The sequence below is a fragment of the Gopherus flavomarginatus genome, chromosome 9, assembly GCF_025201925.1.
Source record: "Gopherus flavomarginatus isolate rGopFla2 chromosome 9, rGopFla2.mat.asm, whole genome shotgun sequence".
Taxonomy (NCBI): domain Eukaryota; kingdom Metazoa; phylum Chordata; order Testudines; family Testudinidae; genus Gopherus; species Gopherus flavomarginatus.
Genome location: NC_066625.1, coordinates 8230844 through 8253834, shown reverse-complemented (window position 1 = coordinate 8253834; position 22991 = coordinate 8230844). Strand labels below are relative to the sequence as shown.

The window sequence follows — 22991 nt, the reverse complement described above, 5'->3', positions numbered from 1 at the left end:
GTTTAGACTGGAGAAAAGGGAAGGACAAGGTAGCGGTGCATTGTGCCGCTGTGCGAGATAACTAGTTTCTTGTATGTCCACCCACCTTCTGGCTTATCCAGTAGGCTGCAGTAATATCTGCCTCATCACAGCCTTGCTAGCCACAGTGGTGAGTGTGTGATAGGTTATTACGCATGTTGCTTTCATTGTTAAATACATGTATTATGAATTCACATTGTAATAGGGATTGGCGTAATCCCACTGGCCAACCACAACCATATGGACTAGCTATTTAAGCTTCATAAGGCACAATTCCATATTATACTAGACTTTTTCCTCTGAGGGCAGTTTATTCAACAGGCTGTATAACACAGTGGTTAGATACATAGCCAAAAAGTACTACTGATATCCACTTCTGAGGGTTGGTTTCTGTTTCACAGATTTCTTTTGGGAAATGGACTTTGATGTATCTAGTTGTGCACATATATATAGCCACGTTGACTGTGCGTTGTGTAAAAAAGTATTGCCTCTTGTTTTTATTAAGCCTGTTGCCTGTTAATTTCATCAGATGACCCCTGGTTTTTGTATTGTGAGAAAGGAGAAATAACACCTCTATTCACTTTTTCCCCACCATTCAAGATTGTATAGACCTCTGTCATATCCTGCCTTAATAATTATTTCACATGGACAGTATCATTTCAATCACTTCCCTCAAACATGCACTGTGGATGCTACATAGAGCAGTATTTTTGCAAGGTTAATATGTTTATCATTTGAGAAGCATCAGGAATTGGGTTCTTTTTCAAGAAAAAATAACTTAAAATCTGTAATCGCCTCCATTCTGGCATATCAACCATGGGTTTGGTACTGAAAAGATCAAATCTGTTCTGTTCTAGTTTTTAATTATACCTGACATTTCCTCTGATTGCTGCAAGCGCAGGCACTTGGTTTGGAATTTTTAATAAGTTTTCATATTTTCCTTTTCTGCTTTTCAGCCTGGCAATGTGCATCTCTTCTATAATATTTGACTTTTTAGTGTAAATTATTTTAATTAATTCATGTAACAAAAAGGTCAGTAGACCAGATTGGTTTGTTTTTCTTTGTTAGGAAACAGGTAGCATTGCTCCTGGGGCTGGGCGATTTGTAGAGGCAGTTACCCAGTCCAAGAAAAGAGGAGGTGGCTTGTATCATTCCAGTGGCATCTCCAGCTGATTAAGAAACAGCTTTGACTGACTGGGAAGGGAGTCTTGCCCATTTTTTCCTTGTTCAGATAAATGGTGGCTCTGACTGGACCTCCACCTGTGGAAGGAGAGGAAAGATTCAGGAAACCCTGTGGAGTGGCGAAGTGGAAGATGATAATCATTCTGTAGCAGCTCTTAATGTGGAGCTATCATAAGGGCTTTAGAAATATTTTAACTGGCCTTGCAGCAACCCTGCCAGTATGAAGTGGGTAAGGGATGCACAGGAATCACTTTGCTCCCCACTGAAATGTAGCTGCCTCAAGGATACTGCTCAGCAGCTGTGCTGTAGTACACAGAAATGCTGCACAGTAGTTTAGGACAAGAGGAGAAGAATTTTACCCAGTTGAACCTGCCAAGAGGAGTATAGGTAGACATGTCAGATTTGGCTGGGCCACAAGCGTTTCCATCCATGCTCTTGTTTAAAGATCTTATGCTACTTTTTTATTTTTTTAATGACTGTAAGTGGTCGAGACCTTACTTGTACATCTCATCCAAAAGGTGGCATCCTCAACCCAACAGCACCCCCTATGATGCTGGGACAATGGCTCCCACTACCAACTCAGAGGGAGATGCGCATCTACAGAATCACCATCACCACTTTTTCCAGTATTTAGGTGTTACGTGGGGGTCTCCCATCCAAATATTAACCTGGTCCAATCCTGTTTATCTTTCAAGACTTGATGCTAGGTTACAGAACAGGGTAGTCAGGGTCCAGGACAGATAGGTACCGAGCACATTGAACTACTGATGAAATTCTGTATGCTGATTTTTTTTTTTTATTTTTTTTTATTTTTTGTGGTCATCCTATGAAACTAACACACTTCCCTGGAATTGTTCCAGCTGTCAAAGAAAAATAGCACTAATAGTCCTTGTTTTTATCATAGCTGGATTGGTCATTGGGATTTAAAATGTACAGCATAAGGTTAAAGTTGTGTTGTGTCTTCCTTTTTGCAGATATTTGCTGTTCTATCACAAACAGTTCCTGGAATATGAGTAGCCTTATCCAGCAGCTTGTCAGATAAATGAAAGGAAGAAAATAAGCAAGCCTTCTAAAATGACACACAAACCTACCTGAAATGAAAAGACCCATTAAACAACAACTAGCACTGAGCAGTAACAAGACCTACTTGACACTGGCTCACAGCCTGGCGGAGTAAGAAATGAACAATGTCCAACGTGTATGCAGTCCCGCAAGGACAGAAAGGGGGGGAAAAAAGAGGCTACAGTCAGTCACTTAAGAGCAGAAATATAAAATGAGAGGAATGCTCTGGGTGGGGGAAATGGGAGCAGAGGAGTCCGGGCACTGGTACATCTCCTATGTTCCTCCAAAAAGTGTGTGGGAAGGCAAGGGGGTGTGCCATCATCTCCATAAAGCATCTTCTCCATTGGTGCTTCAGCTCCAACTGACCAATCATATAACAGTTATTATTAAAAATCCAAGCCCATTTTTGATGCATATGGGTCTGAAAGCAGTAAAGTGGAGGAGAATGGGATGACACAACTAAAGGACTTTGCAAGTATCTTTTTATTTGTGAATTTTAGTTATTAAATAAATACAGTATGAAACTATTAGGCTCTTTTTTTCGACAAAAGTAAAAGAAATCCTGGATTGTGGAACTGAAGCTACAGTACTGAGACAGGTTTTCAAGCATGCCTGCTGCACAGGTGGTAATCTGCCATCAGACTGCTCATCAAAGCATCTGCACAGATTCTTTTCTGTTTGAGCCCTTTGTTTTGTTTTGTTTTTCTATAAATAGCTATTTTCTTAATTTTTTTCCTTTTATTCCCTTTTTTCACGAGAATGAAATTCATAAATGGAACCATCAGTAAAATGAATGAATTGGCGTGTTTATACTGTAACAGTGGTCTTGGTTCTTTTTTCAACGTTGTCAATAAGTTTGATTTCTTAAAATCACCGGTTTTGTTGTTTGCTGGTTGTTTTGCTCCCTCCCCCGGTTCTGCCAAGTCCCCTCAAAGAGAGGTGGCATTTGGCCTGATGTTAGTATTGCAAATCTGCCATCTGCTAGCTGTGGCTGCTGCTGAGTGCAGTATGGAGGCCTAGATTTGCAGCTATTGAGCACTTCTGCAGTATGCTAGGCTTTAAAGTAAACAAAGCATTTTCCTGGTATGTGCTATGTTTTTATTGGTTCCTTCTCTCCTCCCACATTTATTAACTCCTTAGACTCCTCTCCCCTTTATGGAATCCAATCCTTATGTACGTCCTTAACACTTAGCAGCTGGTGTGCAGGCTCACTTCTGTTTTGTCACAAATATGTTTGTTCTCCACTCTTTCACCCTTCTCTTCCCCACCACCCCTCCCACTTAAGAGCAGCCCATTTACCTGTCTAGACACTGACTGTAACTATGTTTAACTCCCAGGAAGCAGGACTGTAGATAGAATTGCAGTCCATGAGAAAAGGGTTTATTTACTTCTTAACCCCTCAGAATGCAGAGCTCAAAAAGGAAAGAAAAATTGGTTTTTTGGCTGCTGCCGCTGCTTCCTCGTGGAAAATTTGCAAATGTTAGTCTGTTGAAGGATTTAGCCATTGTATTTCTTTGTGTAAGGGTCACACTGAAAAGGTCGGTTTTTTTTTTTCCTGCAAACATACTTAAGCAATCTTGCTTTGATTGTAGTAGCAAATATTCTCCTTTCCAAGGCCTAGGTCAAGACTGGGGGGCGAGGCAGAGACACCTTGGCTGCAAAGCTAAACATAGAATTTGAAAAGGTTAGACCAGTCCCTCTACCCTAGAGAAAACTTGCAGGTGTCTGCCTGCTTAAGAAAGACTTGGAGCATGTTGATCTGTTTCATGAAAGACTTGGGGGGTGGAGAACATGTAAAGGTGTTTCTGGTATGAGCACCTTGCTAGTCTATGCACAGGGAAAAGAATAAGATCATGTTAAAGGGTCGGGGCAGCTAGGCAGTACTATTCCTGCATGGTAAGTATTTTTCTAGGGTTTCTTAGCCTGTCTCCTCCACCGCATAAACTCAGAATACTTCTGGCTTGATTTGGTAAAGATCATAATTGGCTACTGCAGGGTTTAAATTCATGATTATGATGATGTTGTTTGTTGTTGCCAGTGAGAGCCTGCTAGAGCAATACTAGTGGATGGCATGCTGATTCTAAAGGAAGATCCCTCCATGCCAGGGCTGTGTGCTATTCTGTAGGCACTCAACAACGGCTTCCTGCTACCTTTTAATAATGCAGTAAGCTTGCAGTGGAAGACAAGAATCAGCCTTTCACTATTCCCTAGCCTGTGTGTACTGATGCAGTTCAAACCACCACCTTGCTATGTTACTGAAGAAGGGGCACCACCGTGTGGCGTATAAGCATTATTGTACAGTGAGTCAATTGGCTTTGTGATGGTGAGAGCTGTTAGAAGTCAAACAAATGAATTCTATTTTTACTAGGCCACTAGAGCTTATTGTTTGCAGCCTAAGCGTTTGGGTGACAAGGCCAACCCTGCAAACCACACTGCTGCCTTTTTCTCTCATGCACTGTGAAAGGACCATCCTTTGCATTAATGGATCTTCACTGACTTTTTCACTGCTCTGTTTCTGCTTTTGAGCCTAGAATTTGAGGCATATTGAACACAGGTTTTTGCTGTAACATTGATCTCTATATCCTGTACTGAAAGGCTTGTTGCTGCTTCAGCAGTGGTAAATCACAGTACTGAATCCTGGTTATTGAGGGAAGAGGGGATCATCTTTGTTCCTTTAGAAGTGGAAGGCCTGCCACTGTTCTAAAAACCAGTGCTACATCAGTGGAATGCCCTTTGCTCTATACAGACCAATAGGCCCTACCCTTGTTCATCTCCTCTTTCTAAATGACGTGCAGATCACACTCTGTAGTTACATACATTGTAGAACTGGGAGATTACCTGCCCCAGTTTCACCCCCACCACTCCTAATCCAGCTGTCTCATAGAGGGGGCCACATCCCCTTCAACAGAGCTCCTACTGTATAAGAAAGTCTTACCATGCAATAAGATGGTTTCCCGCTGATTTAGAAGTTTACTGATCAAGTTACAGCTACCTAATTTGTTGACAGCCAGTAGCTAAAACCTGCCTGCTTCACCAACTGGTTATCCTCCTGTTGTTTCAACCCCTGACCTTAAACACTTCTTTAAAACAGCTATTTTTTTTTCCTTTGCATTGCTCCTTCTGTTCTGATGAAGGATCAGAAGAAGTTACCAATGACTGAGACTGCTATTGGAGAACCAGGTTCATCATAAAGTGTGTGTGTGTGGTGTGTTTAGGGGCCCGCAGTGTGCTTGGTTCTGCACATGACAGAAAAATGAAGCCCAGAGAAAATTACAATATAGCATGTTGGCCCTACCCCCTCTCCCTGCCTCTAGACCAGGAGTTACTGGAGACAACTGCTTCATTGTGGTGCCCAGTAGAGGCTTGTACTATAAATTGTGAGTATGAGAGGAACTGTTTGCACCCACTAGCTCAATTCCTAGTAATAGAGGGAAACGTAACCAGTGTCTCAAAAGAGGAAGTACCTTCTGTCATGTGTGGTCAGAGCTATCGGGCCTGTCATTAGACAGCAGCAACAGCAGCAGCCTTGATGCAAAGTCTATTGATTCTCTTGCGTCTGTTGCTTCAACATCTCTAATTGTTGTACTTTGGAGTTTATGTAAATAATTTGTCCCCTTGTTTAATTGACTGGTGCATCCCAGGCTACTTTTTTCTGTAGTATAGTCATACAGAGATTGTTTAAACACTGTCAGAGGTGGAAGGCGTGTGTGTGGTTACGTGGAGTGTTCCCCTCCCATTTATCGTGGTCATGTTGGAAGGACTACGCAAGGTGCATGCTATTGTGGGCCACAGCGGCTCTTCCCTCCTCTGTTGCAGTGAGTGCCAGAGAATGGGCAGTGCTTAGTGGTCATCACTGCCATTCTGGTTGCCTGGTAACCAGAGAGGAGGCCTGCCAGAGGGCAAGTGGACTCTGAATGAATGTGAACGGTGTCGTGGCCTCCTCGTGCACACGAGCCTGTTGGTGCCCCAACTGAAAACGTATTGGTAGTGGCGGAGTGAGCTCTTTGATATTTGTCCCTTTCCACAGGAGACTGCTGCTCTTTTTAAACAATGAGGATATTTTCCTGGGAGTCAGGGAAGCAGGTGTCTGAGCTGTTTCTCTTAGGGTTGCCAACGCTTCAGGATTGTCCTGGAGTTTCCAGACATTAAAGATTATCGTGATGAAACCTCCAGGAATATCTCCAACCAAAATTGGCAACCATAGTTTGCATCACTAAGATGCTTACCCATGCATTGGAAGGAGCTGCACTTGAGAACCCAGAGCATTTGAGCTAAACTGGCACCTGTCAGATCTTTACAGCTTCATGTGCCACATCTTGGGAGTTTGGTAATGGGAGGTTGAGCCTTTCATCAGAAGGTGGCCAATTCAGCCCAGCCCAGGGTGGTGGTGGCTGAAAGTTATTACCATCAAAGGCTATGAAGCTTATGTAAAACCAAGTGTCTGTAGTCTCAACCCAGGTTCCAATGAACAAGGACCTGACAACTATCGTAGTTGGTGCTGACTGGATGGGGAGATCATAACTGTTATTCCTTGGAGCCTGAGGCCTCCTCTCACTCCTAAGTGCACTCCGTCCATTGCATGCTTAGAGCCACACTAACACAGCTGTCTTGTACCTGTACAACTTTCTGTTGCTGAATACTGGGTGTCATTTTCCAGGGCTGTCAGTGAAGTACTTTCACCAGTACTAAGTTCATCCACAAACAAAATATTGGTGCCGCATCACTGCAAATGATCCTTGTGTCACTTCTGTTAGTTCAAATAGGACATTTAAAGTTCCTAGTCCTGCTTTCCCAGTGCTGCCAGCAAAAGCCTCGTCCTGAAAAGAAACTGGATCAAACTGCAGTTTTATCTTCCTGGTTTATAAAACATCACATGGTTTAGAAAGAGCAATAATGACCTTCAGGTCAGGCTTTTCCTGGCATCTACTGACTGGCTCATTTTGTATCAATTCCCTCCACTTCCCCAGCTGGTCATCAACAGTCAGGAAACAGCCCTCTCCTTTAACCACAGGTGCTTGGTTTAAAACTGCTTGGACCTTTAAATGGTGGTAGTGCTGGCTCTGATACTTTCACCCCCTCCCGATACAGTGGGCTTGTACTAGTAGTGTTCAAGGAACTCAAGAAAAAAATATTCTCCTTTCTAAAAGGACCTTGAGTTCAGAGCTGAGGGCTGGGAAACAAGCTGTCCTAGCACTAAAATTCAGAGTGTATTAAGCATGGGACACTGGAAATTGCTCAGTAAGATAGGAAATATCTATTCTAAACCTCACTGACAAAAGATCTCGAGCACTGTATTGCACCTCGCACATAGTTACTGCAGTGCTGCAAACAAGTGACTTCATATTTTTAACCGGTTATAAAATATTGTTAGTTTGTTTCAGCATCCTGGTAAGCAGACGTTACGCTTAGGCTGGCAACGTTTCGACATCTCCTTGTGTTTGAGAAAGCAGGCAGGATAAATGAGATTTTAAGTAAAAGTTTGGAAAGGTTCCTTTTTCTAAATGTAAATGCCATGCAATAGAAAAGATGTCCCAGTCACTGCACTATAAAGAGAATATCCCTAGCCAATATAAGGGCCAAAAATACAACACACAAGAATAATGAGAGAGACAATTGCTGCCTGGAATGTCATGAAGAAGAGCTCTGTATAGCTTGAAAGCTTGTCTCTGTCACCCAAAGGAGTTGGGCCACCATGTCTCTTGAATCTCATAAAGCAGACTGACAATGGAAATTCAGGACCAAATAGAAACAGTTAATTCAAACCAAGATGTGTGTAGTTACAGTACTCACATTAAAACAGTTTTTGAAGTGCTCCACTTTTACTTGGTTTCTGTTGAGTCCTGAAATTTCTCCTCTTTGTGAGGTGTAAGGTGATATCGGACATGTCTATTCACTGCTGAGTCACTGAAATGGTAGCTCCCCCAGAGACGAGTCCCATTCAGTAATGGAGCCACTCAACTGGGGAAGGTTTTCAAAATAATTTTTAGAAACGCATTGTATGTAAAAAGTGATTCTTGGGAGTATTCTAACCAGTCGCTACTATGGTTTTAGTGTCTGTCCTAGCTGCCACCTCAGCAGTGTCATGGATCAGTCAGAGCCAGTCACCTCCCCACCCACCCAGGAGGTCTATTTTTAGCATCTCAGAAATGCAAGTGGCAATCTGGCTTGCCCCATACTCCTTGCAGAACTTTCTCTGCTTCAAGGAATCTTCTGTGTGTATGTCTACACTATGGGATTATTCTGATTTTACATAAACCAGTTTTGTAAAACAGATTGTATAAAGTCGAGTGCACGTGGCCACACTAAGCACATTAATTCGGCGGTGTGCGTCCATGGTCCGAGGCTAGCGTCGATTTTCTGGAGCCTTGCACTGTGGGTAGCTATTCCGTAGCTATCCCATAGTTCCCGCAGTCTCCCCCGCCCCTTGGAATTCTGGGTTGAGATCCCAGTGCCTGATGGGGTAAAAATCATTGTCGCGGGTGGTTCTGGGTAAATGTCGTCAGTCATTCCTTCCTCCGGGAAAGCAACAGCAGACAATCATTTTGCACCCTTTTTCCCTGGATTGCCCTGGCAGACACCATAGCACGGGAACCATGGAGCCCGTTCAGCCTTTTTTTACTGTCACTGTATGTGTACTGGATGCCGCTGAGAGAGGCGATACTGCAGCACTACACAGCAGCATTCATTTGCCTTTGCATGACAGCAGAGACGGTTATCTGTCATTCTGTACCGTCTGCTGCTGTCATGGGTGCCCCTGGCTGAGTTCAGCTGGGGGCGCAAAGACAAAAATGAGAATGACCCCCTGGGTCATTCCCTCCTTTATGGTATCTAAAAATAGTCAGTCCTGCCTAGAATATGGGGCAAGTGTACTAGAGAACCGGAGAGCACAGCTGCTCCATGTCAGATCCCGCAGAAATGAGCTGCATAGCATTCTAGGGGGTGTCCCTGCAGCAACCCCACCCGTTGCTTCCCTCCTCCCCAAACCTTCCTGGGCTACCATGGTAGTGTCCCCGCCATTTGTGTGATTGAAGTAATAAAGAATGCAGGAATAAACACTGGCTTGTTACTGAGATAAAATGGTGGGGAGGCAGCCTCCAGCTGCTATGACAGTCCAGGCAGGACATTAAGCGGTGCAGGGGAGAGGAGCCTAGCATCCCGCTGCTATGATAGTCCAGGCAGTACAGAATCTTTTCTTTACACATGAAAGGGAGGGGGCTGATGGAGCTCAGCCCCCAGTTGCTATGATTAGGACAGTTACCAGCCGTTCTGTACCATCTGCTGGGAATGACCGGGAATTAGTCCTATTTTTACCCAGGCGCCCCCGTCTAGCCTCACCTTAGGCCAGCCAGGAGCACTCACGGGCTGATGATGACGGATAGCAGTCATATTGTACCGTCTGCCACTGGGGAGGGGAGGGGAGTGGATACTGCTCTTCACTGCTGCAGCATCGCGTCTACCAGCAGCATTCAGTAGACATAGGGTAACATTGAAAAAAGTCAAGAAACGATTTTTTTCCCTTTTCTTTCATGGGGGGGAGGGGACGGAGTACATTGACAAGCTGTACCCTGAGCCACCCTGGACAATGTGTTTGACCCTACAGACATTGGGAGCTCAGCCAAGAATGCAAATACTTTTCGAAGACTGCTGGGGACTGTGGGATAGCTGGAGTCCTCAGTACCCCCTCCCTCCCTTCATGAGCGTCCATTTGATTCTTTGGCTTTCTGTTAACGCTTGTCATGCAGCACTGTGCTGTGGACTCTGTACCATAGCCTGGAAATTTTTTTCAAATGCTTTGGCATTTCGTCTTCTGTAATGGAGCTCTGATGGAACAGATTTGTTTCCCCATACAGCGGTCAGATCCAGTTACTCCTGTACAGTCCACGCTGGAGCTCTTTTTGGATTTGGGACTGCATGGCCACCCGTGCTGATCAGAACTCCATGCTGGGCAAACAGAAAATGCAATTCAAAAGTTCACGGGGCTTTTCCTGTTTACCTGGGCAGTGCATCCGAGTTCAGATTGCTGTCCAGAGCGGTCACAATGGTGCACTGTGGGATACCGCCCGGAGGCCAATACCGTCGATTTGCGGCCACACTAACCCTAATCTGATATGGTAATACCGATTTCAGCGCTACTCCTCTTGTCGAGGAGAAGTACAGAAACCAATTTAAAGAGCTCTTTATAGCGATATAAAGGGCCTCATTGTGTGGACGGGTACAGCGTTAAATCGGTTTAACACTGCTAAAATCGGTTTAAACGTGTAGTGTAGACCAGGCCTGTGGAAGCTGAAAAACATACTCCTATTGTCACCATAACACGTAGCCATCAATGAGTTCTCAAGGCAGCACGGTCCTGCCGGGCAGCACAGCTAATCCATTACAGGGCTAGTATAGTTTAGCTTTCCTCTGCTAGCAGTGGCTGCTACTGAAGCTTGGATCTGAACTCATGGTGCCATAATGGTAGGTGGCAGGAGAAGCATCAAGGCCAAATGTTATCTGTAACTAGAAGACAAAGGTCCGAGACATTTATAACAACTTTTAAAATAGCTCTTTAAAATCCCTGTTCGTTTTAATCATTAAGAAAAGAATTTTGGGAGAAGGGAGGTTTCCTGGCTGAAACCCAGAACGATGATTGAAAGAGCTGGGCATGTTTAGAGAAGAGAAGGCTGGGGTGGGAGGGGGCATGGTAACATCTTCAAATATGTAAAAGGTTGTTTATAAAGAGGACAGTGATCAATTATTCTCCACGTCCACTGAGGGTAGGACAAGAAGCAATCAGCTTAGTTTGCGCTCGGGAAGATTTAGGTTAGATATTAGGAAAAGCTTTCTAACTCTAAGGCTAGTTAAGCACTGGAATAGGTTACCAAGGGAGGTTGGGGGATCTCTGCCATTGGAGGCTTTTAAGAACAGTTTAGACAATTCCTGACCGGGATGATGTACATACTTGGTTCCTGCTTCAGTACGGAAATGGAGCAGAGGACCTCTTGAGGTCCCTTCCAGTCCTACATTTCTGTGAGTCTATGGGTGAAGTGTCAAGCTGCACAATATCTCGGGAGTTTATGAAATATGGGGATGAAGAACTTGCTACTTGTGCTCTGGTGGACTAGGGCTAGCACTGACTAGCTGCAGTGGATCCAGTTTCTCTGCATCTGTCCCCTTTATAAAATACATGTCACTCCCGTTGCTTGAGAATTGCTTTGAAAAGCCTGATTTAATTTTTGGTTCCACTGACGCTAGAGTCTTCGAAGAACCTGGAGAGGTCAGGTTAGAGGATGTGTGATGCTATATGGAAAGGATGCAAGAGACTTTTATGGTGAGTGCATAACAATCATGAGAATTTTATTTCCATAGTAGAGGAAAATAGTGACTGTCCACAGTCTGTTTCCATGGTGTGAAGGTAGCTTCTATCGTGATTGGCAGGCAAGGTACAGTTGTGTTTGACAGCAAGGATCAAATGCAAGCAGCTTTATTCTGAGTGTGGGGAGTGTTACTTCTCTCCTTGATCACTGCATTGCTCAATGAGTTCATGTCATCGGTGTCTTCTCTTGTGATGGGGAGCATATGATTTTGAAATGGCCATCCTCAGGGGTGGGGATAGCCCCAGCACTTCCTGTGCTGGATATCCCAGCCTGTGAGGCAGTAGCCCTTGCTCCAGGATGATAGGAGGAGCTGTGACATGCTTTGGTCTCCTGCATGGCAGGCCCTTGTTCAGGGAAGCAGAAGCCACAGGTTTCCACAGGCTCTGGTAGTCTGCTCCCAGTGGAGCCACCTCCAACGCTCCCCGCTTCCACTAAGTGATCTGTAAAGACACAACCTGTATTAGAGCAAAGGTTCCCAAGGGGCAGGTGCCACATCTTTGTAGGAGGCTAGCTCGTGTCTTCCTCCCCTTCCATGTGTGATCCTGGATGGAGAGCCACCTCCTTCGTGACCACACAACAGCCCTGAGACTACAGCAACTGCTGACGGGGAAGGGCAGCATTAGGAAAAGGCCATGTACTATTGACTTCTTTAAATGAGATTTAACAGCTAGGAGCAAGGAGAACCAGTGCCATATGATGCAGTGTCGAACACCAATGGATGGGAGAATATACAGGGCTCGTCCTAGGACTGGAGAGGACATCCATTTCCTGCCCTGCCTGAACCAAAACCTGGTACATGGTATGTGTCCTGTTGCCTTTGAACAAACTGAGGGCTGTGTAGCTGCCTAGGTCTAACCCCTTGACTTTGTGTAGAGATGTAGATCTCAAGGAAAGCCAGATCTCTGCTGCGGGGGCTGAATCAAGTAATATAGTCCTCAGATACAGGTGGGTGGCAGTGGTGATGGGGGTTATTACAACACTACTAGGAATATAAATAACTTTGATACTTAAAATAGTTGTACTGCCCTTTGATTGGCCGTTCCCACAGCTGAGTGTGTAGCTTGAAGACTGCAGCGATGTGAGAAACCGGAGTGCAAGTGACTGGCCCCTTGATCCATTGTCCAAATGGAGTGAAATGCAAAAAACTACCCCACAGCTGAAAGAATTCTCAAAATGAGACGGGCAGAGCATTCCGTCCTTGTCACCTAGGATCTTCTTAGGACCAAGGGGAATAATAATTGTTCTGAAAATACAATAAATCGTTTCCAACCTGAAGGAGGCCCTTTAAAATCAATCACCGGTGCCACAGTGTCCTCAGACAAATGCTGATAGGAATATTACGTTTCTGCACTGAAAAGTGACCTAAAAGTGACCCATTAGGTTGCAAGTTTGATTTTCCATATTGATGAGATGGAAGGGAGAGACCATCAATCTTAGGTTCTTATCTGGCCCCCATCACTGGTGCATCTGAGGCCCTCATGGTCTTTTTAATGAATGTATCCTCGCAACACTCCTGTGAGGCAGGGCAGAGCTGTTATCCCCATCGTACAGATGGGGAACTGAGGCACAGAGAACAGGGCCCAGATGGCCTTAAGGCAGCTGTTTTCAAACTGTGGGTCGGGACCCCAAAGTGGGTCACAACCCCATTTTAATGGGGTTGCTAGGGCTGGGCTGAAGCCCAAGTCCCACCTCCTGGGGCCAAAGCCCAAGGGCTTCAGCTTTGGCCCCTCGACCTGGGGAAGTGGGGTTCAGGCTTTGCCCCACCCCCAAGCAGTGGGACTTGGGCATTGGCTTTGGCCCCCCTCCTGGGGCAGCAGGGCTCAAGTGGGCTCAGGCTTCGGTCCCCGCTCCAGAAGTTGTGTAGTAATTATTGTCAGAAGGGGGTCACGGTGCAGTGAAGTCTGAGAACTCCTGGGCTAAGGTATTTAGACACCGAACTTACATTGCAATCAGTCAGAGTTAGGACTCAGATCTGTGAAGGTCAGCGCTCACCGTCGCACCACTAGCTGATTTAAGAGTCTAAATCTCATTTTGAAAAGGAATTTAGGCACTGAGGTGTCTAAATCCCATTGGCTGAGCGCAACACCTAAATATCTTTAAAAATCTGGGCCTAAGTGACCGGCCCGAGGTCACACAAGAAGTCTGTGGCACAGCAGGGAATGGAACTGGGTCTCCTGAGTCCCAGGCTAGCATGGAGGAGAACCGTTTTCAATTCTCTTTTCCTTTCCCTGCCCTCGGGTGCCTCTCCCTAGTCTTTGTTTTCTCTCTCTCATTCAGCTGCTTACTCCCCAGGACAGGGATCTGCCCATCCTGTGTATGTCCAGGCTATCAGGAACCAAAATAGTGCTATTTTGCCCAGAGTATTTTTCAAAGCAAGGGCCCACCTGCCTGTAAACAGGCTGGCTCACTGCTCAGCCAAAGCCACAATCAAGTCTTTAGGGCCTGAGCCTGCAGCTGCCTTGGGCCTCGATCTGCCTCTGAAGCCCTTGATATTCAGCCTGCCCAGCCAGCCCCTACTGAGCAAGTGGGAAGCCACTGTTAAATTAGCCCCAGGGCAGCCAAATCACCGCCCTGACCAAACGAACACAGACCTGTGATCATTATCAAAGGATGATCAGCCTTGTTTCTTGATTGGCTGGCTGATTAATTAGAGACACTTATTTTTCACTACTTCTCATTCCTGGGATTTCACCAGCTGCCTCCTAGCCCTTGCCAACCTGAGGAGGGAGAGCCCAGGGCCGTTAATCAGTGGCTACACAGCTCTGCTCCTTTGAACAGCAATGCACAGTCCAGCCTGGCAGTTGAGGTTCTAGTCCCACCTCTGCCATGGACTTAAAGCTCTCTGGATCTTGTTTCTCCAGCTGTAAAATGAACCTCACATAAACGATGTTTAATGTTCCTGATGTGCTTTGAGATCCTCAGATGCATGGTGCTTTAGATCAAAGCGCTGTATTAGCTTGATTATTCCTAGACAGCAGGCTTAGCTTTAGGTGCCAATTCTTGCTTTCATGCCTGCTGTTGTACAGTTTAAAATATAGCTACAAGCAGCGAGCTGCCGTGGAACGAGAGGATTGCGTCAGGATTGTACGGCAGCTGCAGGCCTGGGGAGCCTGAAACAGTGATGGCTTGGCTTGCATAGTTCAGCTGACAAGCATTTCTGTGGCAGCTGTCCCAGGTGTGCCACAAACCACCTCGTGCCCATTCTGAAGAGTCTTCTCTTTACCTGTGGTTGCACTTTGGTAGCTGAACGCTGGTGACTGGATCATGTCCTATGCTAATGTCCTCTTTTAATAAGCATTAGCAGTTCAAAGGGCTCCAGAGAGTAGCTTGCATTAAATGCCCAAGATCTCAAAGCCTTTACCAAGGTGGGTACAGGTGTAATGGAGGTACAGAGAGTCTGCATCTTGGCTAAGATCATGCACCAAGCCAATGTCAGAACCAGGATTAGGCCTAGATGTGTCTACAGACATGGCCCGCAGAGCTGTAGTGTCTGAGCACCTCACAGCTATTAATAAATGCATCTGTATAACGACCAGTCTGAGGTGAGGAAGTTTACAGGTGAGGCTCTAGGGCTCTGAGATTGCGACTTGCCCAAATTCACACAGGAACTTTGCAGCATAGTCATGAATGGAGAGACAGGTGCTGGTCTCAGTCCATTACTTTAACCACATGACCATCGTCCCTGGTCTCTAGGCTCTTGGGTTCACGGCTAATCCATTGGCCTGTTCTGCTAGGGAACATTCTTGAATGTAGTTCTGGATGCAATTCTCTGGCCTGTGCTTGGCAGGTCAGACTAGATGATCAGAATGGCCTTCCCCTCTGTGAGCAAAATCTTTTCAGAGGCTCACGAAGAGATGCACTTAGGGGACAGGTGAGAGAACTCAGCATTAGGCTCCCAGGACAGACCCGTACCCAGAAACATTCTCCGCTCCTGAGAAGCAGCACACACCCTTCAGGGGCCTGCCTGGTTTGCAACTGTGTGACATACTGAGATAGACACAAGAACTCAGGCCTGTGCCCCAGGAACGACAGTACCCTTTGTACCTCCTCCTTTTCTCTACGGTACATGCCTAAGAGCTTAGTCACTGCTTTCCTCCCTCGGGCATGGAGCAGCAGCCAGAGAGCACCAGTTCATCCTATAACCATTCCTCTGGCCAGTAGCAGGTATGGAACGCTGTCCTCTTCCCAGCTAGAGAGACTGCGACGGCATGTTCTTTGGTGTCTGAATCTATCTCCTAGCTCAGGTTTGTTAGTGGGTACTTCTAGCCATTCACAATCTCCCCGTTTGACTTTGTCCCATAACCTCTCTCTTTTCTCCAGCAGCTGGTAGTTACTTACCTTTTGCGGAATCCTCTCTCTTGTGGCAGGTCCCAGGGGTGGGCTGGCAGGAGACCTCCGCTCCCCTCCTTTTGAAGTGGGTCCAGCCCACCAGCAAAGAGCAGATCACGGTGCAAAGGCAGAGCGCCAGCAGCAGGTAGACAACCAGCCATTGGTCCTGATCATTGCCTAGCTTCTGCTCCAGAGCAGGCATTCTGGATGAGGTAGTTACCAGTTTATCTGAAAGTCAAACACAACCACATCCATGTTGTCCAGTGCAGGGCAGGAAGGGGTTCGTTGTCCTGGTGATACAGCAGTCAGATGAAGACTCTGAACCTGCCTTGGAAATGTTCCCATCTGCAGGGGTGTCCCCTTCCATGTGGCAAGTGGAGCAGCCCTTGTTCTGTTCAGCTTCACCCCCTCTCTATGTAAGCACCTTGCAAGACTCTTCCTCCCCCTACGGTGTGCAATTCTTGAGGATATGGAGAAGTTCCCCACCACCACCCCTGGCCCAAGGCAGCACAGCAAGGTGAGAAGCACTACAGCATGATAGATCCAGCAAACAATAGTGCAAAACAAAGAAACGTACAAAGGAGGAGGGGGAAACACAGTTCTTGGCAGGAGATGGAGAGCCAAAGGCAGATAGCATAGGCTGAGGGAAGAGCATGCCCTGGTATTTCCTTCCCCACCTTCTTAGCTAATACAGTCTAATCAAAAGCTCCTGAGAGGGCTTGGAGTCAGCTGCCATCTGCCCAGAGCCAGGGACAGAAGTTGCACCTATACGTCGTCCTACCTTGGCCCTCAGGTTTAAATGTCCCCAAAGCAAAGCTTGCATGAGCACAGAGCCTGCCTCCCACCCTTCACGAGAGCGCTTGCCAGGTGCATTCTGCAGCCTTACTTTCACAGAACGGGAGACACTGGATTGGGTGCTGCCCACAGATGCCCGAGCAGTTGATGCATTTTCTCAAGAGCTCATCGTAGTAGGAGCCGGGTTGCTTGATGCAGTCCATTGATGCTGGAGAGTGAAAGGGAGAGAGAAACGCATCCTGCTCAATATGTCACGAGAGGAACTGCTGCTGTGGGAGAGGCTAGAGCTACGTGCTGGGGCCTGCTTACAGGGGCTGGGGTAGCCTTGGTATCCGAGCAGAACCAGTGCTGCCAGTTTTGTCAGGAGACTCACAATATTTGGTGGTTTTGCTAAAGCCCCAGCATGGGAAGACAGGAACATCTAATAAAGTAAAGGCCTTGGCCTCGTGGGGCAGAGAACAGCCTGAAACTGTGAGCCCAGGATGACCTCAGAGATTAAAAACCTGAAGGCAGAAGAAAAATCTTCCAAAGGTTTTGTTTTTAGAGTCCTAGAGTTTAAGGCCAGAAAAGTCTACCACATCGTCCTGTATATCACTAGCCGAAGCCCCCCCAGCATCTACACACTAAACCCCAAACCAGAATTAGACTTAAGGAGTGCAGTCCTCAGCAGCATAAACTCTTCTGTCCCACAAGCAGAGAATGAGAGGGGCTGAGGAAAGCCCCCAGTCTGAGACGCCAGTCTTTAGTTAATAACCAGGTCCTATCACCTGGAGCAGTATGGGAAATCTGCCCTGAGGGTGTCCCATCCAGATGCAGGTGGTGGTGAGCTCAGTGCCCCCTGCCCCCTCACTGGAACCTGTGGGCTGCTGATTATCATTCTAGTTTTAAGATGCAGATCTCACAGAGCGAGCCTCTTCCCTGCACAGAGGAGGGGTGAGCAGCTGCGGGGGCCTGCAAGGAACTGGCCCTGAGAAGGGGGGATCAGCTGGAGCTGTGGGACAAGGAACAGATCTCCTACAAACTGGTTCCTGGGGCATGCTGGGACTGGCTGAGCCAGCCATGCGGGGAGCAGGCACTAACTGTCGCATTTCCCTAACCATTCTGGCGTCAGATACTTGTCTGAGAAAACGACTCAGTTGAAGCCAATGCAGAGTTTGACAGAGATATTTTCAAGTGCCAGTTAGAAGCTGGACTTCACTATCACCCCTGTTGCTAGCTGCTTCTTCAGTACTGTCCCGCTTCCTACCAGCATATTGGCCCCCAGCCTCCCTGTTTTCCTCAGTGGGAAGGCACTGGCGCCCAGGGGTGAGGGCTGAGTTCCTGTGTGTTATCCAAAAGCCTCTACACCCAGCCCCTTGCAGTGTCACGCTGTTAAAGTCCTTCAGCCAAGTCACCTCCCTGTTGCAGCCCAATGGGATAATAGAAATGTCTGAAGACAAATTCACCCACAAGTCAAATGTGGTGCAGTGCCCAGTATACGCACGTGGCTGGCCAGCCAGCTCCCTAGGCACTCACCGCAGAAGGTAGTGCATCTCTCCACACTGGGCCGATTACATGCAACTCTGCAGGAGATGCATTGGCACAGGAGATTGTCCCAGTACTGCTGTTCTGTGCAATTGGTCATGGCCTTCCACCTTGGGCACATCAAAAGCATGTCTGAAAAACAGAAGGGAATGGGGGGAGATCTGAAGACACCCCAAACCTGGTAGCCTTGAGTGCTGGAGAGGAGTCACCTGGTTAATTAGCACAGAGTGTGTTTGAGCAGTGGACATATTCTCCTGCATGGGCCTTAGGGGTGAACATGTGCCCGTCCCTTGTGTGCCCTAAGCCGCCAGCCAGGCATTTGTCAAGACTGTAAGACTGGACAAAAGGAGTGTTCTTGGGGAGTTGTTCCGGAGTCAGATCAACTGAGGGCCTGGAGCTGCAACCACCCATCCCCTGCCTTTACTTATTCCAAGGACAGTCCAGGCTATGACACTGGGGAGAACATCTTGATTCCCATAGCAACCCCTTCCTATTTGCATCCTCCTCGGGATTTAGATGAGAAGGGCCCAGAATCACACAAGTAGTTAGGCACCTATTTTCCATTGATTTCAGTGGCATGGTACCATGCCTCCCTTGCTCCGCTTTGTGAGCTGCACATTGTGTGTGCGTGTGTGTATGTGTGTCAGAGAGAGAGAGAGGGGGGCTTTTCATCAGATATGATTGAACATGTGCAGAAAGGACTAGGCTGCCAGATGAAAAGGTCAGGCATGATGAAGGTGTGAAATTTACAAATAGGAAGGGCTTGGCAGACAACTGTGTTCAAGTGAGACACAACTAGCCATGCACTTTTGTATCACGGGCCCCATCAAACTGCTCTAATGCAGGCGGGCTTGGCCTGCTTCCAGGGGACCCAACAAAGGGCAGAACCAGGGCTGTGGATCTGAGCAACGAGCTCCCAGCAGTGCTGCTAAACAGGATTGGGTTTTAATCACAGCCAGTGTCAGCTAGCTGAGAAGTGGGGCCCTGAACCCAGCTGCATTTGCAGTATTGAAGAGGCCTAGATCAAAGCGTCTGCTTACCTGTAAAGGTACCAGACCCAAGGCTGAGGGCAAAGAGCTTGCTGGTGTCCCCTGTGACTTCCAGGAGCTTCCCCTTCCAGGGTGCTTGAGGCCTGATTCTCCACACCATGTGCCTCGGGGTGCCCGTTACATCAGAGATAAGTGGATGTAAAATGCTCCCATTCTGACAGGGTGGAGTATTACCCCTACTTTGCACAACTATAAACTGCACAAGGTGAAAGGCTGCGGAGAGCCTGACCGGATCATCTTCAATGGCAAATACAGTTGTTCGCATTCCTACTGGAAATTGGCCAGTCTCTATTTAAGTAGAAACAATGAGCTGATCTCCAGAGTGGGCTTGGGCTCAGGAGGCCTCTGAGCTCATCAGCTCTTCTGGCAAGAAGCTGCCACCAAAGAGCCAACACTTGGGGTGTGAGGAGAATTCCGCCCCCTTGAATGTGACAGTGACGAGGGCTGGATGGTGCCACGTGGGCCTGAGATTGTCCATGTGCTTCCGAGATCATGGCGGGGTCCAGCCGGAACTTGAAGCCAAAACCACATAGGTGATTCCGGATGCCACAAGCTGATCCCAAGCCCCCGGGATATTTGGAAAGGGTTTGGCTCTGAGGTTGTGGGATTGGCCCATAGTTGCTGTTCTAGTGCCTATCTTTGATCTTTTCTCACCCAGGTAGGTCCTCAGCAATAACAAACGTGTGGCTTCTTCTCTGAGCTGCCTGGCAGCACAGCTGGGGTTTTCAGTGGTGCAGCCACATGGCAGAGCTCAGCACCTCCTCCCTGCCTGGCCTGGGACTGTGGCTTCCAGCATTCACAACACCCAGTGTGCAAACAGCTGCTTGTAACACACAACTCTAGAAACCTGCTGAGTTTGTGTGGCCTGAGGGGAGGCCTTTGACTGGGCATCTGCACCATGGTAACTACCACCCTGTCTCTGGGGCCCTAGTGCTCTGCCTTTCTCCGGTAGCCAAGCTGGAGGTGGAACTCAGGATGCCTGACTCCTCATCTCCTGCTCTACCATCCAGTCGCCAAGGGTCCAAATCTTTCCAAGCTCCCTGGGTGCTAGGTACTCGATGGTTTGAAAGAGGCACTCACAGTACGTGGGCCTTAGCACCGTGTTAACAACCCCTCAGTGCAGGCACTGAGCCCGATCCAGCCTGGCCATGTGCAGCAGGGTGGCACCGTCCTGCCCTCTCTTGAGGAAGAGATGTTAAAGGCACAGCAGAGGCCCCAGTTTCACCTCCCCGTGGTGGACGAGTAGGGGCTACGTTCCCCTTCCATCTCTTGTATAGAAGCTCAGGATGGATGCATTCTCCCCCAACCTCCCGAGGGAGCAGTAGGTGGGTTTTCAAAATGGCAGTGGAGTGTGCACGCAGTTAAATTAAAGGCTTCCAAGCAACTGAGGCTGCCTTCCCCTCCGTGCAGGAGATCTTACCAGCCACCTACCTCCACGGCTGCCCCATAGCAGCAGACTCTGCTGTTCTCTGCCCACTCCAGTCCCAGCCTACTCCCCTCACCCAGCCTTGCTGCCTAATAAAAGAGGGGGCAGGATACTCACCCTCAGTCTCGTCTCAGGCCAAGTCTAGTCTCCCCCAGGTCCTGCCATCTCACTGTGAGCTCCAGCCCCTGAGCCTGCTCGTTACTCATGAGGTTTATTATTAGAGTTAGATTTGATTAGAGCCTGGGCCATGTGTTTCCTGGGGTTTCCCCACACATTCTTTCTACGCAAATGAACCTGACATGTGAATGATTGAGTTGACTCTGGTGGGGCATCCCTGGGCCAGATGTGCAATGGCCACAGAACCCCGACAGGCCTTGGCGTGGTGCCGTGTTGCGGTGGGTGTGAAAACGCCAGGAAGGGAGCGGATGCAGCAGCCACAACTTCATCAATGGAATTCTGCCGCAAGGTGCCTCCAGCACACGGGCTTGGTGGTACCCCAGAGTCGCTAATTCATGGAAAACAGCTCAGCTGAACCAGCAGGAGACTTCTGCTGGAGGCACGTCACATTACCATGGCACCTCCACGGGTCTGTCGGTCTGTCCATGCTCTGCTCCCCCTGGGTCAGGAACCAAACATGCAAAGAAGAGAAAACAGGAGGGGGAGAGGTTCTTCCACCACATTACAATAAACATTTTCCAGACTAAAATTACCATAGAATAGTGCATCTTTAAAAGACAACAAAAGGGGGAAGGTCTTGCTATGTGAAGCACACTGTGCAGCTGGTCTATGTAGTTGGTGTTGATCGGGTTGTATTCCAGTGCAGTGAATTGGTATGCTGAGGCTTTGTGAGTGCTGAGAATGTTTCCCTACAATCTCCTATGTTTGCTACCTCTGGTCCAGCTCCACCAGCTGGCGTCGGATTTTCCAGTGCTCTGTGCCCTCAGTTGCAGCCAGATTTTCAACAGAGCTCAGCATCCACTGGGCCACTGAATTGGGAGCCTAAATGGGAGCTGAGCTCTTTTGACAATCCAGCCGATGAAGCAGGAATGGAAAGAGCTGCCAGAGGAAGCCATTTGCAATGCACGAGAAGTTTTACTGGTCCTACAGAACCCATGAATGATGCTACGTGCACCTGAGCACCAATTCCTGGCATGTTAGTAACTCACAATTTCCCTACGTTAAGACACAAGGCACTCCCCTAACAAGCCACGATCGTGGATGCTGAGTTCTGGTGAAAATCTGGTCCATAATGTAGACAAGGTGCCAGCCACCATCAACATGATAGGAGTTATGGAGTGTAAGGCGAGAAATATAGGCCACTGCCACCACCTGCCCCCTAAACCCAGCAGCTGAAATTAGACCGAATTATTTCAGCTTGCAAGGGACTAGATTATTATATGCCACCAGCAGAGAACAGAAGAGACCGAGGCCCCCACGATGTCAGAGAAATAATTAAGTGAGATATACTCAGCTAATCCCGGCAAGTGACCCACACACAAAAAAACCAAGTTCAAGGCCAATATGAGCTGGGGGAAATTCCTGGCTGACTCCACGTAGGGCAAACTGTTAGACCCTGAGCATGTGAGCAAGAACCAGCCAGCCAAGCAACTGAGACAGAGAGTCCCGGCCCTCTCCACCCAAAGACCCATCTCTAGCCATGGCCAGCCCTGATACTGCAGAGGAAGAAGGTCAAACAAAACCAGATAGGTTGGGGAGAATCCCTCCCTGACCCTTAAGCACTGTACTGTGAAAAGTGTGTAATCTAATGTTGGTCAGGGAAGGGCTACGTAAAGTGGTATTTAAGCTCGCAACCCCGTGTTACCCGCTCAATTTAGGGCACCCTGCCTATACCCTTCTGAGGGCTCAAGGAGTGACTCAATCAATTTAGGCACCCCCCCCCCTTTCCCTTCCAAGGGCTCAGGGTGTGTCAGGCACCTATCCTTACCCACGGGGCTCAGGAAGAAACATGGTCAATTTAAGTACCCACCCTTCCTCTCAGGGCTCTACGGGTCAGCGGAACCTTTTCCTAGTGGAAGAGGCTTAGGCAGTTGTGCTCTAAACATCTATTAATTAGCAACACACAGAATATGGATACCAAGCAAATCTCTTATGCTCACTGCTCCCAATATACAGACAGATGTTTACCTGAGAGCCAGTCAGGGATTCATTCATCTGCGGGCTCCTGGCGATGCCTCTGGACATCACAGTTGTGCAGAAGGGTCAGAGTTCCCGCAGCTTGATGTCACCCTG

General features: G+C 47.7%; 2 protein-coding genes across 3 annotated transcripts in view; one reads left to right on the top strand and one right to left on the bottom strand.

The window, feature by feature from the left end:
- USP22 (ubiquitin specific peptidase 22) overlaps nt 1-3080 on the top strand; it is a 175948-nt gene extending 172868 nt beyond the window's left edge. For both annotated transcript variants that reach the window (XM_050966576.1, XM_050966575.1), the window contains one exon: nt 2175-3080. In XM_050966576.1, the coding sequence (XP_050822533.1) occupies nt 2175-2217 (43 nt within the window). In that variant the 3' untranslated portion in view covers nt 2218-3080. The remainder of the gene's footprint in view (nt 1-2174) is intronic.
- An 8491-nt stretch (nt 3081-11571) lies between these two features.
- TNFRSF13B (TNF receptor superfamily member 13B) lies at nt 11572-19580 on the bottom strand. The gene is made up of 5 exons (XM_050966599.1): nt 19307-19580; nt 18258-18398; nt 16834-16950; nt 15957-16175; nt 11572-12058 (listed from the first exon to the last, which is right to left on the bottom strand). Exons 1-5 carry the CDS (start codon nt 19578-19580, stop codon nt 11784-11786), a joined length of 1026 nt encoding a protein of 341 aa, XP_050822556.1. The 3' UTR covers nt 11572-11783.
- Between the last annotated feature and the right edge of the window lie 3411 nt (nt 19581-22991).

Coding starts and splice junctions, on each gene's coding strand:
- TNFRSF13B (XM_050966599.1), bottom strand. CDS start 19,580: ATGCGAACAACTGTATTTGCCATTGAAGATGATCCGGTCAGGCTCTCC. Junction 16,951..18,257: donor GAGATGCACTACCTTCTGCG/GTGAGTGCCTAG, acceptor TTCACTCTCCAG/CATCAATGGACTGCATCAAG. Junction 16,176..16,833: donor GTGTCTCCCGTTCTGTGAAA/GTAAGGCTGCAG, acceptor TTTGACTTTCAG/ATAAACTGGTAACTACCTCA.